Source organism: Fundulus heteroclitus, chromosome 21, assembly GCF_011125445.2.
Source record: "Fundulus heteroclitus isolate FHET01 chromosome 21, MU-UCD_Fhet_4.1, whole genome shotgun sequence".
Classification (NCBI taxonomy): Eukaryota; Metazoa; Chordata; class Actinopteri; order Cyprinodontiformes; family Fundulidae; genus Fundulus; species Fundulus heteroclitus.
The window spans coordinates 41,363,027-41,382,286 of NC_046381.1; the positions used below are offsets into that span (position 1 = coordinate 41,363,027).

General features: G+C 43.0%; 2 protein-coding genes across 5 annotated transcripts in view; both read right to left on the minus strand.

Annotated features, from left to right (window-relative positions):
• Window positions 1–4,589, minus strand: part of LOC105921801 (vasoactive intestinal polypeptide receptor 2) — a 45,373-nt gene extending 40,784 nt beyond the window's left edge. The window contains exons 1-2 of one of the 2 annotated variants that reach the window (XM_036125014.1): window positions 4,172–4,589; window positions 3,963–4,070 (exon numbers count right to left, since the gene is read on the minus strand). In XM_036125014.1, coding sequence (XP_035980907.1) covers window positions 3,963–4,019 — 57 coding nt within the window. In that variant the 5' untranslated portion in view covers window positions 4,020–4,070; window positions 4,172–4,589. The other variant, XM_036125015.1, reaches the window with a different exon arrangement.
• Window positions 4,590–8,174: 3,585 nt separating this feature from the next.
• LOC105920597 (disco-interacting protein 2 homolog C) overlaps window positions 8,175–19,260 on the minus strand; it is a 78,902-nt gene continuing 67,816 nt past the window's right edge. For 2 of the 3 annotated variants that reach the window (XM_036124931.1, XM_036124933.1), the window contains 8 exons: window positions 17,410–17,578; window positions 16,650–16,820; window positions 15,741–15,802; window positions 15,607–15,664; window positions 14,113–14,187; window positions 13,850–14,024; window positions 13,643–13,766; window positions 8,175–10,787 (listed from right to left, as the gene is read on the minus strand). In XM_036124931.1, coding sequence (XP_035980824.1) covers window positions 10,535–10,787; window positions 13,643–13,766; window positions 13,850–14,024; window positions 14,113–14,187; window positions 15,607–15,664; window positions 15,741–15,802; window positions 16,650–16,820; window positions 17,410–17,578 — 1,087 coding nt within the window. In that variant the 3' untranslated portion in view covers window positions 8,175–10,534. The remainder of the gene's footprint in view (window positions 10,788–13,642; window positions 13,767–13,849; window positions 14,025–14,112; window positions 14,188–15,606; window positions 15,665–15,740; window positions 15,803–16,649; window positions 16,821–17,409; window positions 17,579–19,260) is intronic. The other variant, XM_036124932.1, reaches the window with a different exon arrangement.

The following is a 19,260-nucleotide window of genomic DNA, read 5'->3' on the forward strand; positions in this document are numbered from 1 at the left end:
CTGATTGTTTTGAACCAACCTGGCACCCAAAGGTGTTATTAATAAAAAGGTTTTGCTTTCACCGTGTCGTTTCTTCTGCAGTGGCCGCATGAAGAATAAATAAGCGTGTTAACCAAGAGTAATCGAGAAACAACCAGTCTGGATTTAAACTACACGACTGAGATTTTTGTCACGTTCTTCAGTGAGAAACGAAAGGCTGGGGTGTAAACTTTGGGAACCACAAAACTTTTTGTCAATTAACACAAACAAACTGAAAATAGAAGAAATAACCCATTGTCCTAAGATCCAACAGGAAATAAAACAACTGCTCTGAGTTACAGACAGTGGCGGTTCTAGACCAAGTTTACCAGGGGGGCCAAGGTGGGGCCAGTGTTTTTTCACAGGGGCACAGAACAAAGAAGTGAAACAATAAAATGGCAATATTTAACTGTGTAATAATATTAAGTGAGCCACTTGTGGTTTTGGAAGTGCAGGTTTCAGACACCTGAGCTAGCAGTTGAAAACTTTGCCCCCCAACTCAATACGGCTAAAGCTAAACGTAAAACATCTTAATTTCTAAATCCTTCTTAGAGTAAAACTGTATAGGTAAAAAATAAAATTGGTCAAAGTGACCAATCAGTTATGGTTTCTTTGCCATTGCAAATAGTTATAAGAAGTTTATGTAATGTCATGTCTTTAGTACAGGGGCCATAACAGGGGCCAGTACCATTTCTACAGGGGCATGGGCTCCTGTTGGCCCCTGTCTAGAACCGCCCCTGGTTACAGATGAGCAGAAAGTTTCTTTTAGCCCAGTTTTGTTCTTGTGTTCACCTTCACATGTAGAGGTACGTAATAAACGTTGGTACCCCTCAGTCGTATGTATCTAACATGCATTTTAGTGCTTCCTGAATTACACTCCAACATCAACCTTCTGCACAGCTGATGGAGCAGCTTACATCATTTAATCAGCAGCTGACCCACGCTGCAACGGGTCGTCATGTAAAATAAAAAAAAAGAGTAACAGGCGTGCGAGGAGCCAGACACCACTGCTTTTCAAACTAATTACGCATGTTTGTACATGTTAATTCATTTACTGGTGGCCGCTGTGGAGATAAAGAAAAGCAGGTTACTGAATTTTGTTCTGCTGATTCTGTGCAGCTGAACCATTAATTAAAGGAGGCCGTTTAAAATAAAGCAGTTTGTAGTTTAATCAGTCTGTGGAAAAAGCTGCAGTCTAACAGGCGGCCCTGATTTCTGGATAAAGCAGATGCTGGACGTGCGGGTTATGATGACGTCCTCTAGAAACCACCAAGTCCTGTGTCACTGTGTGGCACGGTGGTGGAGGCATCATGATACGGGGATATTTTTTACACTCTGCTGCCAGACCACGGATCAGTCTGAACCGATAAAACCCAGAAAGCGGTTCTGTTGCCTCATGCCGACAGTGAGCAGGAGCATCCGGGATCCGGACCGTCCAGAATAACGTAGCGGAGCGCTCCACCAAATCCCCGGGTTTACCCAATAGAAAGCCTGATCTTCAAGTATTTAGAGTTTAAACTGTAAATGTCTCGGTTTATAAATAAAAATGCACATACTGCTACTTTTAAAAGTACAATGTTTCATATTCTTCCTCATTTTCTGCAGTGAGAGCAAATCTGATGAATCGTTCTTCATGTTCTGATGTTGGACGTGTGACGTTCAGTTTATTTAAATCAAAGCTTAAGGGAGATGTAAGACTGGGCGATAAATCGATTTAATTGATTAATTCGACTTTATAATTTTTTAACATTTGTTTTTTGGAAATTTGGGATTTTATTTTGGGTTCTTCAGTTGATGTTTCACCAGATGCACTTAAATCTTTAGTGTGGAAGGTTTTTATGTATTTTTAGATCCATAAACACACAAGACGTCATAAGAAGCAGCGTGACAGCAGCTTTAGAGTTTGTTTTCTCCTAATTTATATCCACGTTTTCTGAGTTGACTTCTCTGTGTCCTTGTTTTTCCAATCAATCAGTCTGCAAGTGATTTTAACAATTTTAAGGGATTTGTTGTGATGTTGGAGGAAAAATACTAAATGCTAGCTCAATAAGCCTTCAATTAATTTTCAACATATTAATTGAACAGAAAAGTTTTAAGCTGGTTTTAGCTATAGATGTAGCAAGTTATTGCATTAAAAATCAGAAACATCAGCTGAGCAGCTCCTCAGCTTAAGTCACAGGATGGGAAATGGAATAAAATGCAAGTTTTAACGGTCATTTTATGTTTCACTCAGACTGAATCCTTTTAATTTAATTATGAATACTCCTTAATTATCTCCATATTCTGTCAGGTTACAACTTCAAATGTATTTGGCTTTTATAGACCAGCAAAAAGTGGTGCGTAGTAGAGAGGCGGCAGGAAAATGTTTTGTATTCAGCCCGTCTTACCTCCTTTTGCTACAGTTACATCTGTGGGTCTTCTGGGGATTGTCTGCAGCAGCTTTGCAAATCTAGTGTGAAAGGTTTGATCACAAATTGTCCCCAGACTTTGACTAGGCCATTCTAATGCATGAATCTGCTTTGATCTAAACCATCCACTGCATCTCCGGTTTGTTTATGGTGGTTCTGGACAGGTCAGCGGTCTCCAGCCAGTCTCCTGCAGCCTGTACCAGGTTTCCTCCAGGATGCTCCTGGATTTAGCTCCATCCATCATCCTGCCTGCCCTGACCAGATTCTCTGTCCCTGCTGAAGAAAGGCGTCCCACGGCATGATTCGGCCACCACCGTGTTTCACTGTGGGGATGCTGTGTTAGTGATATTCCAGAACCAGCTTTTTGTATGTAGAATAAAAGGATTCATTTAGTCTCGTTAGACCAGAGCACCTTCCACCACCTCCTGCTGGATCTCCATCATGGCTCAGAGCAAACTGCAAACAGAACTTCTCATTGCTGTCTTTCAGCAGCAGGTTTCTTCTCACTACTCCTCCATAAAGGCCAGATTTGAGGAGTGAACAACTAAAGGTTCTCCTGTTCTCCTCATCTGAACATTTTGAAACCATGGATCATTCTCTTTCGGCAGCACCATTAAGCTCTGCTTGGTGTTGGTCTGTCACATAATTTAATGAAATAGTTGTAGGTTTCCGGTTGTAACCTGACATGATGTGAAACGTTCAAGGAGTGTAAATACTTTATCCATTTACTGTATGTAACTAAAATTACATTAAGTAAGACTAATAACCATACTTTGATGTTTTGTCATGTGGCTGAAAAAACAGAAAATAGCATTTTAATGTTCTCCGTAACAGAAACCATTAAAAATGAAACACCTGCCTTCAATAAGAGTTTAAACACTAGAAAATACCCCAGAATAAGCAGGTAGTCCTGCATTTAATCACTTCTGTCTTTCATGTGAAACCTGTGACCCTAATTTAACTTCACAAACTTTTCTGCTTTCAGTTAAATCTTAAACAGTCGCAGCTTCTCTGACTTGAGTGGATTTTTGGACGGCTGACACCAAATCTGATGCGTCTACTGAGGAGAAAAACTAAAATCCTATTAAAACGTCGGCTGTTCCATCCAAACCCAGGGAGAGATATAAATCAGGCTTTTAGTTTTCCAGAGCTGAGCCAAAGGCAAACTTTAGGAGTCAGAAAGTGAATCAGTTCTTTTCGGATGAGTCAGGTCCAGGACAAATGCAGGAGAGGAGAAAGGTTGAGCGCTGATTTATAATGTGTTAACATGGAGTCACAGTATGCTGGGATCAACAGAGAAGAAGAGGATTTACAGTTTACGTTTTACAGAATGTGGGAAAAATACCAAATAAATTGTGTTTCAGACAGAAAATCAAAGAAAACGGAAAACTTGGGAAAACTGATGAAGGTAAGAAAAAAGTTCATCATTCTGGCAGAAGCTCTTATTGGATTTAAAGAATAATGCATAAAAAGTTGACGTGGTATTTTCAGGACATAACTGAGTATTTTTTGCATCAGTGGGTGATGTGGACTGACCGTGCGGACGAGGGCGAAGCCGAGCAGCAGCAGAGCGACTTGGTGCGTAAAGGACATGGTCAGGTCTCATCCATCCAAGGGAAGCTCTGGCTTCACCTGGCCGTCATCCTGAGGGGGAAACACGGCTGCTGTAATCCAACCAAACCGCAGACCGACAGGTTTCCAGACAAAACGCTGCTGATCTCTGCGCACTGAACCCCGGTGCTCACCTTTACGCGCGGCTTGGCCACGCCTCCCCGCCATCCAGGTCTGCCTTCTGCCCGTCAGCGGCTCAGAGCTGCGGGTCTGGCCGAGGCTGAATCAGCATTTATACCACAGAGGAGGCAAAATGTGGAGATTCTGCTGAATAAAGCCCTGAAGAAGCGGCCCACCAAGGTTCACCTTCTGTTTTTAAAGCGCGTCACCGACTGATGGCCCCTAGGGACGGCCGGGATAGAAGCGCGCTCCCGCAGTCCCCATGAGAGACATCAGCGTCCAACAGCGACCCCATGTGGTGACTTGTGCTAACAGCAGGGTGGCTGAGGGTTTATTGTGTTTAACTTATATAAGAAAATCAAATAAATACAGTATAATAACTTTCTCTGGGACTTTAAGTTCAGCAAGACTAAGGATCAGCTAATTTCTGATTATATTTGACAAGTTTTAACCCCCCCCCCCCCCCCCCCCCCCCCCTCCCCAAAAAAATGTTCGCACCCCTTTAAATTTTCCACATTTCAACACATTACAGCCACAAATCCTGTTTTATTAGGATGTTATGTGTCAGACCAAAGTACTGGAAGGAAAATAATTAAGGGTAAAAATGTTTTACAGCGGAATTAGAATTTGTGTTTATCTCCCTTCACTCTGATGCCCCTAAATAAAACCCAGAGCAGCCGTTTCAGCAGGGTTAGGATCTGCCTGCGTGGAATTTAGACTCAGTTAAAGTCCAGGGGTCCGTTCTTCGTACGTTGCTTAAAACATCCAAGATCAAATGACACATCCAAGATGATTTCATCCGGCTAATCATGATCCGGCTAATTGGGTTCTTCGAACACACCTGTTGTTTACGATTAGTATGGCTGGATTGAGTTATCTGAGACAACTGCGCGTTCATGTGTTTGTTTAAAAGGGGAAATGTATCGATAGTAGAAACATTGATCAGCAGCGCTGCTATTGGCTGTACAGCATGGCCAAAGAACACCCACAGTTTTTCTCCCAAGCAGAACAAGAGCTTTTAATGGAAGGTTATGCCGAGTTTGAGTCAATTAAAACGACAGGTGACACCTCAAAGTCTGCTAAAGCCAGGAGAGAGGGCTGGCAAAAAGTAGCAGACAAATTAATGCGTAAATACTGTCCATGATAGATGTTTCTATCACTTTCTACAGTATGTATTTTTGCATTTTAATAATTTCATAAGTACTTTGTTCATTTATGTCAGAGCCTCCATGGGAGCCACTAGAACATGTGGGAAAAAGTGAAATACAAGAATATTCTAGAAAATGATAGCCTTTAATTATTATACTGTATTTTAAAAAGCATCTTCTTCCTCTTTTTTAAAAGCCACTGTTAAATTGTGTGTTTGTCTGTTTTTAACAGCCACCAATTAGAAGGCTGAAAAAAAGAAACATTGCAATAGAGATCGAGTTGCTTCAAAAGGACCTTCAGAGTAAATTCTAATACACCATTTTACACATAGTAGTATTACTGACTTTATATAACTATCTCTTACTGCAGGCAAAAGATGACTTGCTGACTTTTCTTTATAAATAATTGTTTAAATAAAACGACAGGAACTAAGCATTATTTGTTTCGTCTTTTATTGAACATAAAAAAATGGTGTTGCACAATTCTGTCCCTTCCTCTGCCACTAGGTGGTCCAAGTGCGCTGGCTAGACACAGACTTCCCTATCTCCTCCGCTGCGATCTAATCCTGTTTACATGAAATAAACCTGCTCGGGAGCAGGCTCAACTTTGCGCACATGTTGCTATGACAACAGGTCCGGGATGAGTTTCGAAGAACCAAACGATCCAAGATCATGCCAAATCGTCAACAATGAAATCCAGCTAACTGAGTTAGCGAAGTACGAAGAACGGACCCCAGATGTTTAGTTTCTCTCCTCCTTGTTAGAGATCATTGGAGAACAACCAGCATAATGAAGACCAAGCAACACAGCAAAGGGGTCAAGGGGGGTTCTGAAAAGGTTGAGAGCAGGATTAGGTTTTAAAACAAAAAAACATGTTCTCTGAGACCTTATGATGCCGCTATTTTTGTTTCTGCACCTTTTCCTGAACCACTGCGACAAAATCCCCTTCAGAAATGTATTCTGATGCAAATCTGAATGACGACAAAGATAAGTCTGAACCTTCAGAGGGACTTCAGAGGGACTTTTCTACATTAATCATCACTGAAGGGGGCAGAACTCTGTAGAAGGTACTGACTGCAGCAGAACCGGCCTCCTGGGATGTCCTCATCCAGCTGGAGGATCCGATATGTCCGACTAGTGCAAGGATTTTCATTGGTGTATCTCAGAGATGTTGATCCCATCTCTGTAAAAACGGACAAAGCTTCCTTGAAGTGATCCCTTGTTTCTGTGGTTCTAGCAGCTGATACAGAACGTTTCTGGATAGATTTGGCTGAAAGGCTGGAGATTAAACTGTTGATTACTCCTTTCTCCTCCACAGACCGGGACAGGACTAAAATTAAATACATTTGTTATATTTTTCTCTGTAAAGGTAGATATATGTAGATACTTTCCAACAATCCACTGAGAAACATTAAATGATTTGTTTATTTTTTCTAAACCCTGATGTGTCACATTTCCTTCCTTTCTTATAAACTTTAAAACTCAATAGGCTGATATTGTTTCTCAGTATCTAACAGTTCTTTTTATATACATCCCTTTTTGGAGTTATTAGAAGACATAAACTTCATATTTTAGTTATTATCGCTCTGGATGTAAAAGTAACTGGGATTCTTGGTTATGTGAAGGGACAGGGACTCTAAAGCATGTTTTAGTCTTTAAATCTCCATCAGTCAGTTTTATAGTGTTTATCTCAGTTTGAGCCTCTGTTTGTGGATCTTTTATGATCACAGTAAAAAAGCTTTGTATCTGTATAAACTTTTCTCTTTCATGTGTAAAGTTGAACCTTTTACAGCAGCTAATAAAAATACAATCCCAGCACTCTAAAAGGGTGAAATAAAAGAAAAATATATCTTAAATTCCAGGGGTGGCTTGTCCATCTTGGCTGCTCATTGCTGTCCTAAAAAGCAAAACAGAGCAAAACAAATAAATAATAATAATAATAATAATAGCAAAAATAAACAACCTGAGCACAGATGCTTCAAAAAGGGGAAAAATGCTTATTTGAAATTTTCCTCAGTACCAACCAAAAGCTTATTTAATCAAGAAAAGGGGTGAAACTTTAACTAACTACGCTACTTAGCATTTTTGGCAGCGATTATCATCGTTGGTATTAGCATCACTCTCATTATGCTATGACGCAAAAATGCTGCTTAGCATGATTTTAATTATTCTACAAATTAGCTTAATTATGATGCTAGCATTACATAATTAGAATGCCAACTCTGCTAGTTAGCATAACTGAACACTTTTGACACTTAAATGAAATTAAATGCTAAAGTTAGCATTAGCCCTAACCCAGTTGGTACTTAGCATAAAATTAGAATGACAGCTGTACTACTAACATTATTTAGGCCAGTTCTGCTGGTTAGCATAATTTGAATGGTTACTGTTGTACTTGAAATATTTAAAATGCTAGCTCCTTATTTTAAGTGCTAATTCTGCTACTGAACACATAAGCTCGCTGCTGCTAGCATTAGCATGTTAACATGTTGCAGTTTTGAACTTGAAGGTAAAGGGCTCCCCTTAAAGACTAGGTAACTAAAAATGTAAAAATAAACCACCTATACATTATTTTTGAAAATACTAAAAAGCCAAGTTGTCCCAAGTTTCAGTTTACTTAGTTTTATTTATATATTTTTCATGAACTTTCAAACTATAAAACTGCAGAAGCAATCGGTGCCAGTATGGCGTACCAACTGGACAATGGTCTATCATTTCAGTTTCCCCTTTATGTGTCTAAACTGTCTGATTAAAAGGACATTTCTGAGTAGCTGCTTCCTCCGACCTCTCCTGAAATTACGTATATAATTCATGAATAAATCGTAGAAATGAAACACGCGATGATGAGAGCAAATAAAGCAGTCCAGTCTCAGTTTTAGCCAATCAAAGCACTTTATTGCACTGTATAGTGTGACAGGGAGCCGGTAGCAGGCTCTTATAAAAGTGTCATTTCCTCTTTTTTTCATCATGTGTACAAAACAAGTCACACACACTTTTACCGTACAAAATCAACACTATTTACATACAACACACACACACACACACACACATACATACGTGCAGTCTCCCTCCCATTCAGCCCTGAACACAGACGAGTCCTTCTGGTCTCTGATGGGACGCCATCGCTACGCTGCTACCAACAAACCAAAAAAAACAACACACCTCTGATATGAGTCATTTTTTTTCCTGATGTGGAATCAAAGCGATGAGATAATGTCACATTTTTTTTTTACCCGCAGGCGTGTAAACTAAACCTTCGCCGACATCAAAACTCTTGAGTAAAACTCTCTACTCCACCTGCAGCATCAGCAGGACTCCAGGGAGTCCTGGAATAAACTGATATTTATTTAAACTCTTCATAGATTCATTTTATCATCTGTTAAATCTTCTATAACCTCAGGAAATGTTTGAGTCAGTGCACATCAGGCGGTAGCTCCGAGGATGTTCTTTACTGAGGATTCCTGCTAAAGACAAACAAGTTACAGTGGAGATTAGATCAGATTGCAGTCAATTTGCAAACAAACTGCATGTTTATATGGTTTAAAATTACAAATCCTGCAACTCAGTGATTCCATGATGGGTTCTTTTGCACAGAAGAATGAAAAAAAAGATCATTTTATTTCTAAAACTATGATGCTAGTCTTCCGAGTCTTACAGGTTGACCAGTCAGAATAAAAATTAAACATCTGCTGGTAAATTTGCAGCTAGCAGGCATGTTTATATTCTTTCCTACAAGACTGGAAATGTATTACATAAAATAGTTAAAATTAGAAGTAAAAGTACCAGTTTTGTCTTCAGTGGCCCATTTCACTTCTTAAAGGGCCAGTCTGTAGGATGTAGTGCCATCTAGTGGCACGGGGTGCAAACTGCAGCCTCCATTTAAACAGCAGGTGGGTTTTTAGTCATTTTTATGCCTCGTAGCAGCGTTTCTGAAAGGTGTTGCTCCACTTTAAGCACAACAAATAAAGTAAACATTTAGGAATATATAGATAGATAATCCTCTAAATGCTGAAGAGCTATTTATTTTAGAAAGGACAACATTGAGTGAACCCATCTGGAACGTCTGTGAGCTGCAGTTTGTGGTGTGCTGAGACAAAGATGGTGTCAGGAATCCACAGGACCAGTAAGGAACAACCTTTGGATGATTATTGCTACAACAGGAGCTTTTTATATGTAAACTTCATCCCCACAGCCTCCAGATGTTTCTGCCAGGACCGACTTTACCTTCGGTCCCGCAGCTACTCCCTTTGTTTCAGGGAAATAAAAACAACACTTGAGTCCGCTCTGATTTATTTCTCTCCAGAGAAACCTCAACAGGATAAAACGTCTATTTAAATAAAGTCATTTGGTTAAATTTGCTCAGATGTGAAACCTCTGCAGTAACATCTGGACGCTGAAGCTGTATTTTCTCTAAAACTTTCTTTAAATAATGATAATAATTCTATTTCTGTCATATTCACACAGTGCACTTTGCTCAGCGAGATATTTGGTGCTCCAGGACCGGACGTCTGAGTTTACTCCTATAAAGTCATGTTATTATTGAATCTGGTGACATTTGCAGCATTTATTTATTTTTATTTTATTTTTTTTTTGGTTTGAATCGACCGCTTTAACACTTTTTTTTTCTTCTTTTTGTTTTTAAAATGGAAACAAAAACAAAAAAAAAATCTTTTTTTGTCACAAAAACCTTTTCAAAGTTTAAGAGAAAGAGAAGAAAGCTGGCGGCCGATTCACACAGTCGTGTTTTTTTTTTTTGTTGTTCTGCAGGTTTAGAACGTTTTTCTTTGATGGTCTTAGAATAAAAAGCACAGAGAAAGTTCCTGTGGCGCGCCGACGCGGACGGTGAACACTCACTCACTCACTCAGACGCTCAGGGTGCGGGCGGAGAGAGCTGCGTTAGGGGCTACTACACCTCGCTGTGTTTTAGTTCCTCTCCATATAGATTATTATGTTTATCTACAGTATTTATAGTTTTTACAACAATCTGGCGCCCGTGAAGCTCCAGCTGAACCACAGATTCTCTCCAGAGGCGGCTGGCTGAGCGACGGCGTGTCGCCCTGAACACAGTGTTCCTCTACGGCTTCCTACGGGTGACGGGGCGGAGCGAGGGTTTGGAGACGGCCTCGGAGGAGACGGACGGCTGCAGGACACATCGAATCAAAAGTACGTCTGGGTTTGTGGGAACTGGATGAGCGGCGGCGGCGGCAGCGGCAGGAGCGGCGAGCCGGGCTACATGTTGTAGGCCACGTAGATGGGGTCCAGCTGGTCCTGCAGGAAGCCGTCCCGCAGGTGCATGCGCTGCTTCTCGCCGCGGGAGTTGATGGGGATGACGCCGACGTCGGTGACCACGACCACGCCCACGATCAGGTAGTGCTCCTCCAGCACGGCCTTGGTCACCATGGGAACCAGGTCCAGGGCCTCCTGCTCAGAGCCCTCCAGCTCCACCACCACCACCAGCAGGTTGGTCCAGGTGAAGACGGCGCTGGTGGACACACAGAGGAGGCAGAGTATCAGCTACATCTGACCTCTGACCTGCTGCACCTGAGTCAGGGATTGGCTGGAACAGGTCAGCCAATCAGGCGCTGTAAAAGCCTCTCAGGGGTTTACATTGTTTTTACTCCTGGTTTTACTGCACTTAATTGTTTCTCTGTATTTACTGACTATTTAACATTTTGCTTACTTGTTTAATGAACGAAATACAAAAAAAGGTTAAAAAATAAAATAACTGGACTTTTATTCTGAAGCTGAAGACGTTTCTCTTCCCATCCAGGAACTTTTCTCTATTCAAAGTGTTTGCAGTAGTGAGGAGTTCCAGCTTTATAGAGCTGCTGGTTAGAGCTTAGATTCACCTGGAACTGGTCGCCCCTCACATGGAGAGTCGTTAGGCTCCTCGTTAGCCTCGTTAGCTTCGTTAGCCTCGTTAGCCTGGCACAGCTGTGTTGTAAGTTTGTGAAAGTTAAAAACCTAAGTCCTCCTCCTCTTTTTAAAGTTGTATTATCTTGCTTTACGTAAATGTCTTCCTTCCCCCCTCTCCCTAAAACATCTGTCTTCAATGTGAACATCTTGGTCCTCAGAAGAGTGTCCTTCGTCCCTGAGCTGCAGGTGGACTCAGCCTTATAAACTTTTCAGCATTTGTTTCAGATTACAATCACACATCTGGATTTATTTTACTGGCATTTCATGACAAAAAAATGACAAAGTGGAGTAAAACTGTGGAGGACAGAGAAAAATCTAACTTTTTTCAAACACTTACCTGAACAGTCACATATTTGGACAGTAGCAGGAAGCTGGAGTACCCGGAGAGAACCCACTGATGCAAACTTCACTCAGCAATGCTCCAGGCTGGGATTTGAACCCAGGACCTTCCTGCTGCTCAGTGCTACCAGCTGTGGAGCCCCTGGTTTTACTATCATGAGAGAGAGCTTCTAGTTTTCCTTCACAAAATCTAAACCTGATCTCTGCTGGCACAGATAACATTTTCTCCAGCTTGTTTTCTGGTGACGGCGGCTTCATCAGCGTCAAACACCTTCAACTCTGATCAAATCTTCTTAATCTCATCGCTACGTTATAAAAATAAAAGCACGAAGCAGTTTGACTTCCTCACGATCTTCTGATAAGAGCTCAAACTCACAATAAAAATTCTCTCATTATCTCAACCTTCAGCTGCGTGACGGAGACGCTCAGTTTCTCATCTTCAGATCTTTTGATGAAGATTATTCTTGAACTGTTTTATTATCTCGTTATATCGATAGATCCCTTCACACCTGGCAGTTGTCTTGCTTTTCTATCTTGAGACAATGAGACGTCACGCTTATTATAACTTTTATTATCTCACAATCAGGTCTGGGCCTCTCAGGCTGCAGAGATAATTCATCTTTAAATGAGGTCTGAGCTCATTTAGTCGATCTTTTAATGATTTTATTACATCTTTATGTAATTGAAGGATTTGATTCCGATCGGACATTTTAAACGATTGCTCAAAAGTTTGGAAATGAGATCTATGGTTTGTAACTGTTTTATGAAATTGTAATTTAGATAGATGTTATTGTAAACTGTAATGTATTTTGTAATGTTATTTTTTGCCGCTATCTTGGCCAGGACTCCCTTGAAAAAGAGATTGTTAATCTCAATGGGACTTTTCCTGGTTAAATAAAGGAATAATAATAATAATAATAATAATAAAATTGTGTGGGAGGCTCCCTCTCTAGCCAGACCTGATAATGCTAACAGCTAATGCTGAAGATTCTCAGTCATCCAGGTCAGGATCATCCCAAAAAAAAGTTAAAAAAACAAAACAACTGGACTTTTTTCCGACGTTTGAAGACGTTTCGTTCCCATTCTGATTTTTTTTCTCAATTCAAATGTGAATTTGTATTTGAAATTCACTGAATTCACATTTGAATTGAGAAAGCTTTCTGGAGGGGAAGCGAAACGTCTTCAAACGTCAGAAAAAAGTCCAGCTGTTTTTTTTTTTTTACTTTTTTTCGGAGCTAACGGCTAACGCTACATCCTCCAGGAGTGATCGGCAGGGTTCCCACACCTTGGTGAACATCAAATTCAAGGACCTTTCAAGGACTTTCCAGGACCAATTTCCTCAAATTCAAGGACCACACGTGGCGGCATTTACCTACTGTGACCGCTGAATAGGTTATTATATTTTAATACAATGCAAATTCAATAAAAGATTAAACGGCATAGAAGTTGTTGGGTCAGAAGCAATGCAAGAAAGTGGACTTAATTTATAGCCTACATTGATATTGATCATATTCATAGCCTACATTTATATCCACAGTACATGGCTATGCCATACTACATTACATATAAGATGTACATTAGCCTACTGTTTAACGGAATTTTATGGAAAAAAGTGCAGCATTGAGATGTTCAGAATTATATGAATTTGTTTCACTTACTTTCATCTGTGATTAAGCTAGTTTTTGACTTTGACTCTGAAAAGTCGCTAAATATAGCAACAAAGTCGCTGAGTTGGCAACACTGCGTGAATGTAACCTATTGGACGCTCGTAGGCCTAAACCGTAGCCTACCAACTAACAAAGAAGAGCGAACGTACTTTTGCAAATTAAAAGTCTGCAGGATTCAACATAATTTTAAAAGATCGTGTGGCAGTAAAATAATGACATGAGTCGTCATCCGTGTGAACTTTCAACCCCACAAAAAAATTCAAGGACTTTCAAGGACAAGGTGTTTTTTTGGCTGTTTTCAAGAACTTTTAAGGGCCTTGAATTTATTTTTTCAGATTCATAAACTTTCAAGGATTTGAAGGAGCCGTGGGAACCCTGGATCGGACCGGTCAGAACCGGCTCCGGCTCAACCTACCACTCCATGATGCTCTTGTGCGCGCGGATGACGGAGGTCTCGATGTCGATGGGGTGGTACCTCATCCCCCGCAGCTCCATGGCCTCCTCCAGGGCGCCCACCACGAACAGGGCGTCGTGCCTCTCTGCTCAGAAAGAGACACAAACAGACGGTCAGGCTCCGCCGCCGGCAGACGACCAGAGAGAGGCGGGACGGAGGCGGCGGCACCTCCGTTGGCGTCCGTGAGCTCGGTGCGGCGCAGGAAGCCCAGGTAGCCCGTCCTGGCCCAGACCGTCTGCGTGTCCCCGAAGCTGAGCCTGGAGCTGAAGTGGTCCGACTGCAGCACCTCCTCTCCGTAGCCGCTGTAGTAGCCGCTGCCGTTGTGAGCGCTGTGGACCCAGATCTGCAGCAGAGACGATGAAGAAGACATTAAAGCCCGGTTTGATGAGGAGGACGAGCCAAACGGAGACAGAGGGACGGGCGGAGCAGACCTCTCCCAGGTGGGAGTCTCCCAGCGGTCCTTTGGTCTCTGGGTTGGCGATGATGATGCGAACCCCGGGCAGGATCTGGGAGGATAAAAACACGACGTTAAGCACTTTAGTCTTAATAAACGACGTCAGGGGGTCAGATTATTTATCTGTTACTGTTTGCTGGTGAAGATTCTCAGTCATCCAGGTCATGGTCATTCCAAAAAAAGGTAAAAAACAAAGCAACTGGACTTGTTTTCCGTAGTTGAAGACGTTTCGCTTCCTCTCCCGGAAGCTTTCTCAATTCAAAAGTCTGGAGTAATGATGAGTAACAAGCTTTATACCATTACCAAACAAAGGCCTGTAATGGACACTCTTTTGAGGACCAAAATGTTCACATTTTGGACAAAGAAGACAGATGGTTTGAAAGGGGTGTGAAGGAAGCCATCTACGTCAAGAGAGAAAGACCAACCTTAAACAGAGGAGGAGGCCTTAGGTTCCAACTCTCAAAAACCTACAACACAGCTATAGGATTAATTCCAGCCAATCGTCAACTTAACTCTCACCCTCATTCAGGTGATTAAAACATTGTTCCTTTAAGCCAAGCCAATAACGACCCTAACGACTCCTCGTTACAGAGGAGTGGACCAGTTTCGGTCCATTCTGCTGGCTTAATGGCTTTAACGACTTCCCATTACTAAGGGGTGGTCCTGTTTCTGTTGAATTTGCATGTTATCTAAGCCATTACAGGCCTTTGTTTGGTAATGGTATAAAGCTCGTTACTCATCATTACTCTAGACTTTTGAATTGAGAAAGCTTCCGGGAGAGGAAGCGAAACGTCTTCAACTACGGAAAACAAGTCCAGTTGCTTTGTTTTGTTTTTTACCTTTTTTTGGAATCTGTTACTGTTGCATCACATAAATCTAACAAAGAACATTTATTAGACATTCAGAGAACAAAGGAGGGAAACATTTACAGCGAGGCTCGTTTAGCTCGTTAACGTTTGCGCCTCTCTTAAAGTTAAAGTCACATCTCCAGCGTTGACTTTAACGATCCTGTTTCAGTGGAACGGGCCAGAAGAGAATCATCTGCAGACGCATTTATCTATTTATTCACGCTGAGTCTCCTCCTGCATGTGGGCGGTGAGCAGCTTTTCTCGTCCGGCTGAGCAGAACTTCCTGTTCAGAACCCACAGAGCAGCGTTTCTCCCCCATGAGGAGCGGACAGAGGGAACATGTGCGCCTCCTCCTGGCCTCCTGCAGGCGGCTCTGACTCACTGCATGTAGGAGGAATAGAGCCGGGACGCGCTGCCACTCATCTATTCATCTGCCGCTGACGTCTCTGAGCCGCCGGCGCTAATTCTGGCTGCTTGTCTCACGTCTTTTCGGCTGATGCTGTCAGCTGTGACCAAAGCAAACTTTCCTCCAAACTTTGATTAAATCTGAATCACGACTCGTCTCTACCTGCAGAACAACCAGCTGTTCTCCTTTACTGCGGGTTTATAGAGAAGCTACTGACCTTCCCAGACTCCATCAGCGGCAGGCTGTGGGGCGAGCCTCTCTCCACCAGACGCACCCTGCCAGAGACAAACAGGGAAAAGTTCACACGTGTTTAATCCGTCGATGATAGAGACGGTGAAGGAGGCGTCAGACCTGTCATGGCGCAGCGCTCTCATGTCCACGTACACGGTGGTCGGGTCCGGTCCGGACGTTCCCTGCAGCCAATCAGAGAGCAGAGGCAGCCTGGGTCACACAGTCAGTTTCTGAATCTGATATTTTATCCTTAAATTGGTTATTGCAGAGTAACAAAAAAGATTTTCTGGCTTAAAAAGAAATATATATATATATATATATACACATACATATATACATATGTAGGTATATGTATATACAATAATATATAAAAATAAAATTAAAGTAACCTTAACTGAGTTATTATGCAAATATTTACTTTTTAACAATAAAAGTATTTATTTTGTTCCAAAACCACAATCGATGAGATTCTAAGTTTTTGTGAAGCTGAAAATCAAACTTTGATAAATCATTTCTATATTTTACACTGTTTGTGACATCAGAATCGAGTTTATTGCCAAGTAGGTTTTCACTTGGCAATAAACTTGGCTTGGTGTTGATGGTGCAAACATACATATATATATATATATATATATATATATATATATATATATATATATATATAGTTATGTACACTCCCGCAGTCCAGAGGCGTGTTCAGACCCTCAGGTTCTGGGTTTTAGCATTGAAGCTGTTCATCAGCCCAGAGCATGACGCTGCCACCACCGTGCTCCACTGCTGCTATTCTGAAGCTCAGTCCTGTTCCTGCAGTCGTTGCCCAAAGGTTCAGGTCTGGTTCTGTCAAACCAGAACCTTTCGGGAGAACCGGGGTTCTGGTTCCCAGCCGGGCAGCTCGGTCCGGCCAGAGGAAGTGAACATGAGGCTCCTGCAGGGTTTCTCTACCCGACCCACTCTGACCGGTTCAGGTCCAGTACCCGCTCTGACGGGTCGAGCAGTAAAGCTAAGGTTCTGAGCCTGGAGGCGTTTTACCTGCAGACAGATGGCCAGGTTGACCCTGCAGCCAAAGGCGGTGCTGACGGAGCGCGGGTGGAGGCCCAGGTCTTTGAAGAGCTTGGAGAAGGAGTGGGTCAGCGCCATCCTGGGCCGCTCCTCCGCCACCACCACGCAGGCCCGGACCCGGGACAGGTCCAGACCTCGGGCCTGGATCAGGAACAGAACAGAAGGCTTGATGAAGTGAGAATCAGCAGAATAAACCGAATCTTTTCCTGTTTTCACCTGCTGCTAAAAACCCTGGAGAGATAAACGTCAGGAGGAAAAGCCAGAAATAAAAGCAGCTCCTGTCTCCATGGAGACCGAGCGACAGATAATCACTAAGATGACCAATCAGCCTCAGGCTGAGCTCAGGACTTTATTACAGACGCCTCCTGCAGAGACACCACCGGTCGCCTTTAGACAGTAACGGGCTGCAGGGGAACCAGACCTGGGTTCATCCCTCACAGCAGAACATGCCGGGTGTAAAAAACGCCTTAAAGTCAACATTAAAGGTCCATTTTCTGGGTTTTCAGCACCTGAGCGTAGAACTAAGGATGCATTCTTAAACAATTCTTAACCATTATGGTTTTATCCTCTTATGGAGTAAATATTTATATATAATTATTTATTTATATATTATAATATTATTTATAATATTATTTTATTTATTATTATTTCAGGATGCATCCTGATAAAAAGGTACATCTGTGATCTGGGATTGCATTTGGACCTGGAAGCAGATCAGACTCGTACTGACCTTCAGTGCTTCGGTCTGCAGGCCCAGTCCCTTGGTGCAGAGCTCCATGACGCTGTAGGAGCAGAAGGTGTCCCGCACCCGCAGCTGGCTGACGGCCAGCAGCCACAGGGCCGGGTTGGTCTCCAGCTCCACCGGCGGGATCAGGATGGACTGGTGGCCCGAGTAGACGCTGCAGACGACACGGACACGTCAGCTCAGGAGACGTAGACAGGACGGCGTAAACATGGCGGCGTAAACATGACGGCGTAGACATGACGGCGTAGACATGACGACGTAAACATGACGGCGTAAACATGACGGCATAAACATGACGGCGTAGACATGACGGCGTAAACATGACGGCATAAACATGACGGCGTAGACATGACGGCGTAGACATGACGACGTAAACATGACGGCGTAAACATGACAGCGTAGACATGACGGCGTAAACATGACGGCGTAAACATGACGGCGTAAACATGACGGCGTAGACATGACGTAAACATGACGGCGTAGACATGACGGCGTAGACATGACGCCGTAGACATGACGCCGTAGACATGACGGCGTAAACATGGCGGCGTAAACATGACGGCGTAGACATGACGGCGTAGACATGACGACGTAAACATGACGGCATAAACATGACGGCGTAGACATGACGGCGTAGACATGACGACGTAAACATGACGGCGTAAACATGACAGCGTAGACATGACGGCGTAAACATGACGGCGTAAACATGACGGCGTAAACATGACGGCGTAGACATGACGTAAACATGACGACGTAAACATGACGACGTAAACATGACGACGTAAACATGACGGCGTAGACATGACGGCGTAGACATGACGGCGTAGACATGACGGCGTAAAAATGACGGCGTAGACATGACGCCGTAGACATGACGGCGTAAACATGGCGGCGTAAACATGACGGCGTAGACATGACGGCGTAGACATGACGACGTAAACATGACGGCGTAAACATGACGGCATAAACATGACGGCGTAGACATGACGGCGTAGACATGACGACGTAAACATGACGGCGTAAACATGACAGCGTAGACATGACGGCGTAGACATGACGGCGTAAACATGACGGCGTAAACATGACGGCGTAAACATGACGGCGTAGACATGACGTAAACATGACGACGTAAACATGACGACGTAAACATGACGACGTAAACATGACGACGTAAACATGACGGCGTAGACATGACGGCGTAGACATGACGGCGTAGACATGACGGCGTAGACATGACGGCGTAAAAATGACGGCGTAAACATGACGACGTAAACATGACGACGTAAAAATGACGGCGTAAACATGACGCCGTAGACATGACGGCGTAAACATGACGGCGTAAACATGACGACGTAAAAATGACGGCGTAAACATGACGGCGTAAACATGACGGCGTAAACATGACGGCGTAGACATGACGGCGTAGACATGACGGCGTAGACATGACGGCGTAGACATGACGACGTAAACATGACGACGTAAACATGACGGCGTAGACATGACGGCATAAACATGACGGCGTAAACATGGCGGCGTAAACATGACGGCGTAAACATGGCGGCGTAAACATGGCAGCGTAAACATGACGGCGTAGACATGACGACGTAAACATGACGGCGTAAACATGACGACGTAAACATGACGGCGTAGACATGACGACGTAAACATGACGACGTAAACATGACGGCGTAAACATGACGACGTAGACATGACGGCGTAAACATTACGACGTAAACATGACGGAGTAAACATGACGGCGTAAACATGACGCCGTAAACATGACGCCGTAAACATGACGGCGTAGACATGGCGGCGTAAACATGACGGCGTAAA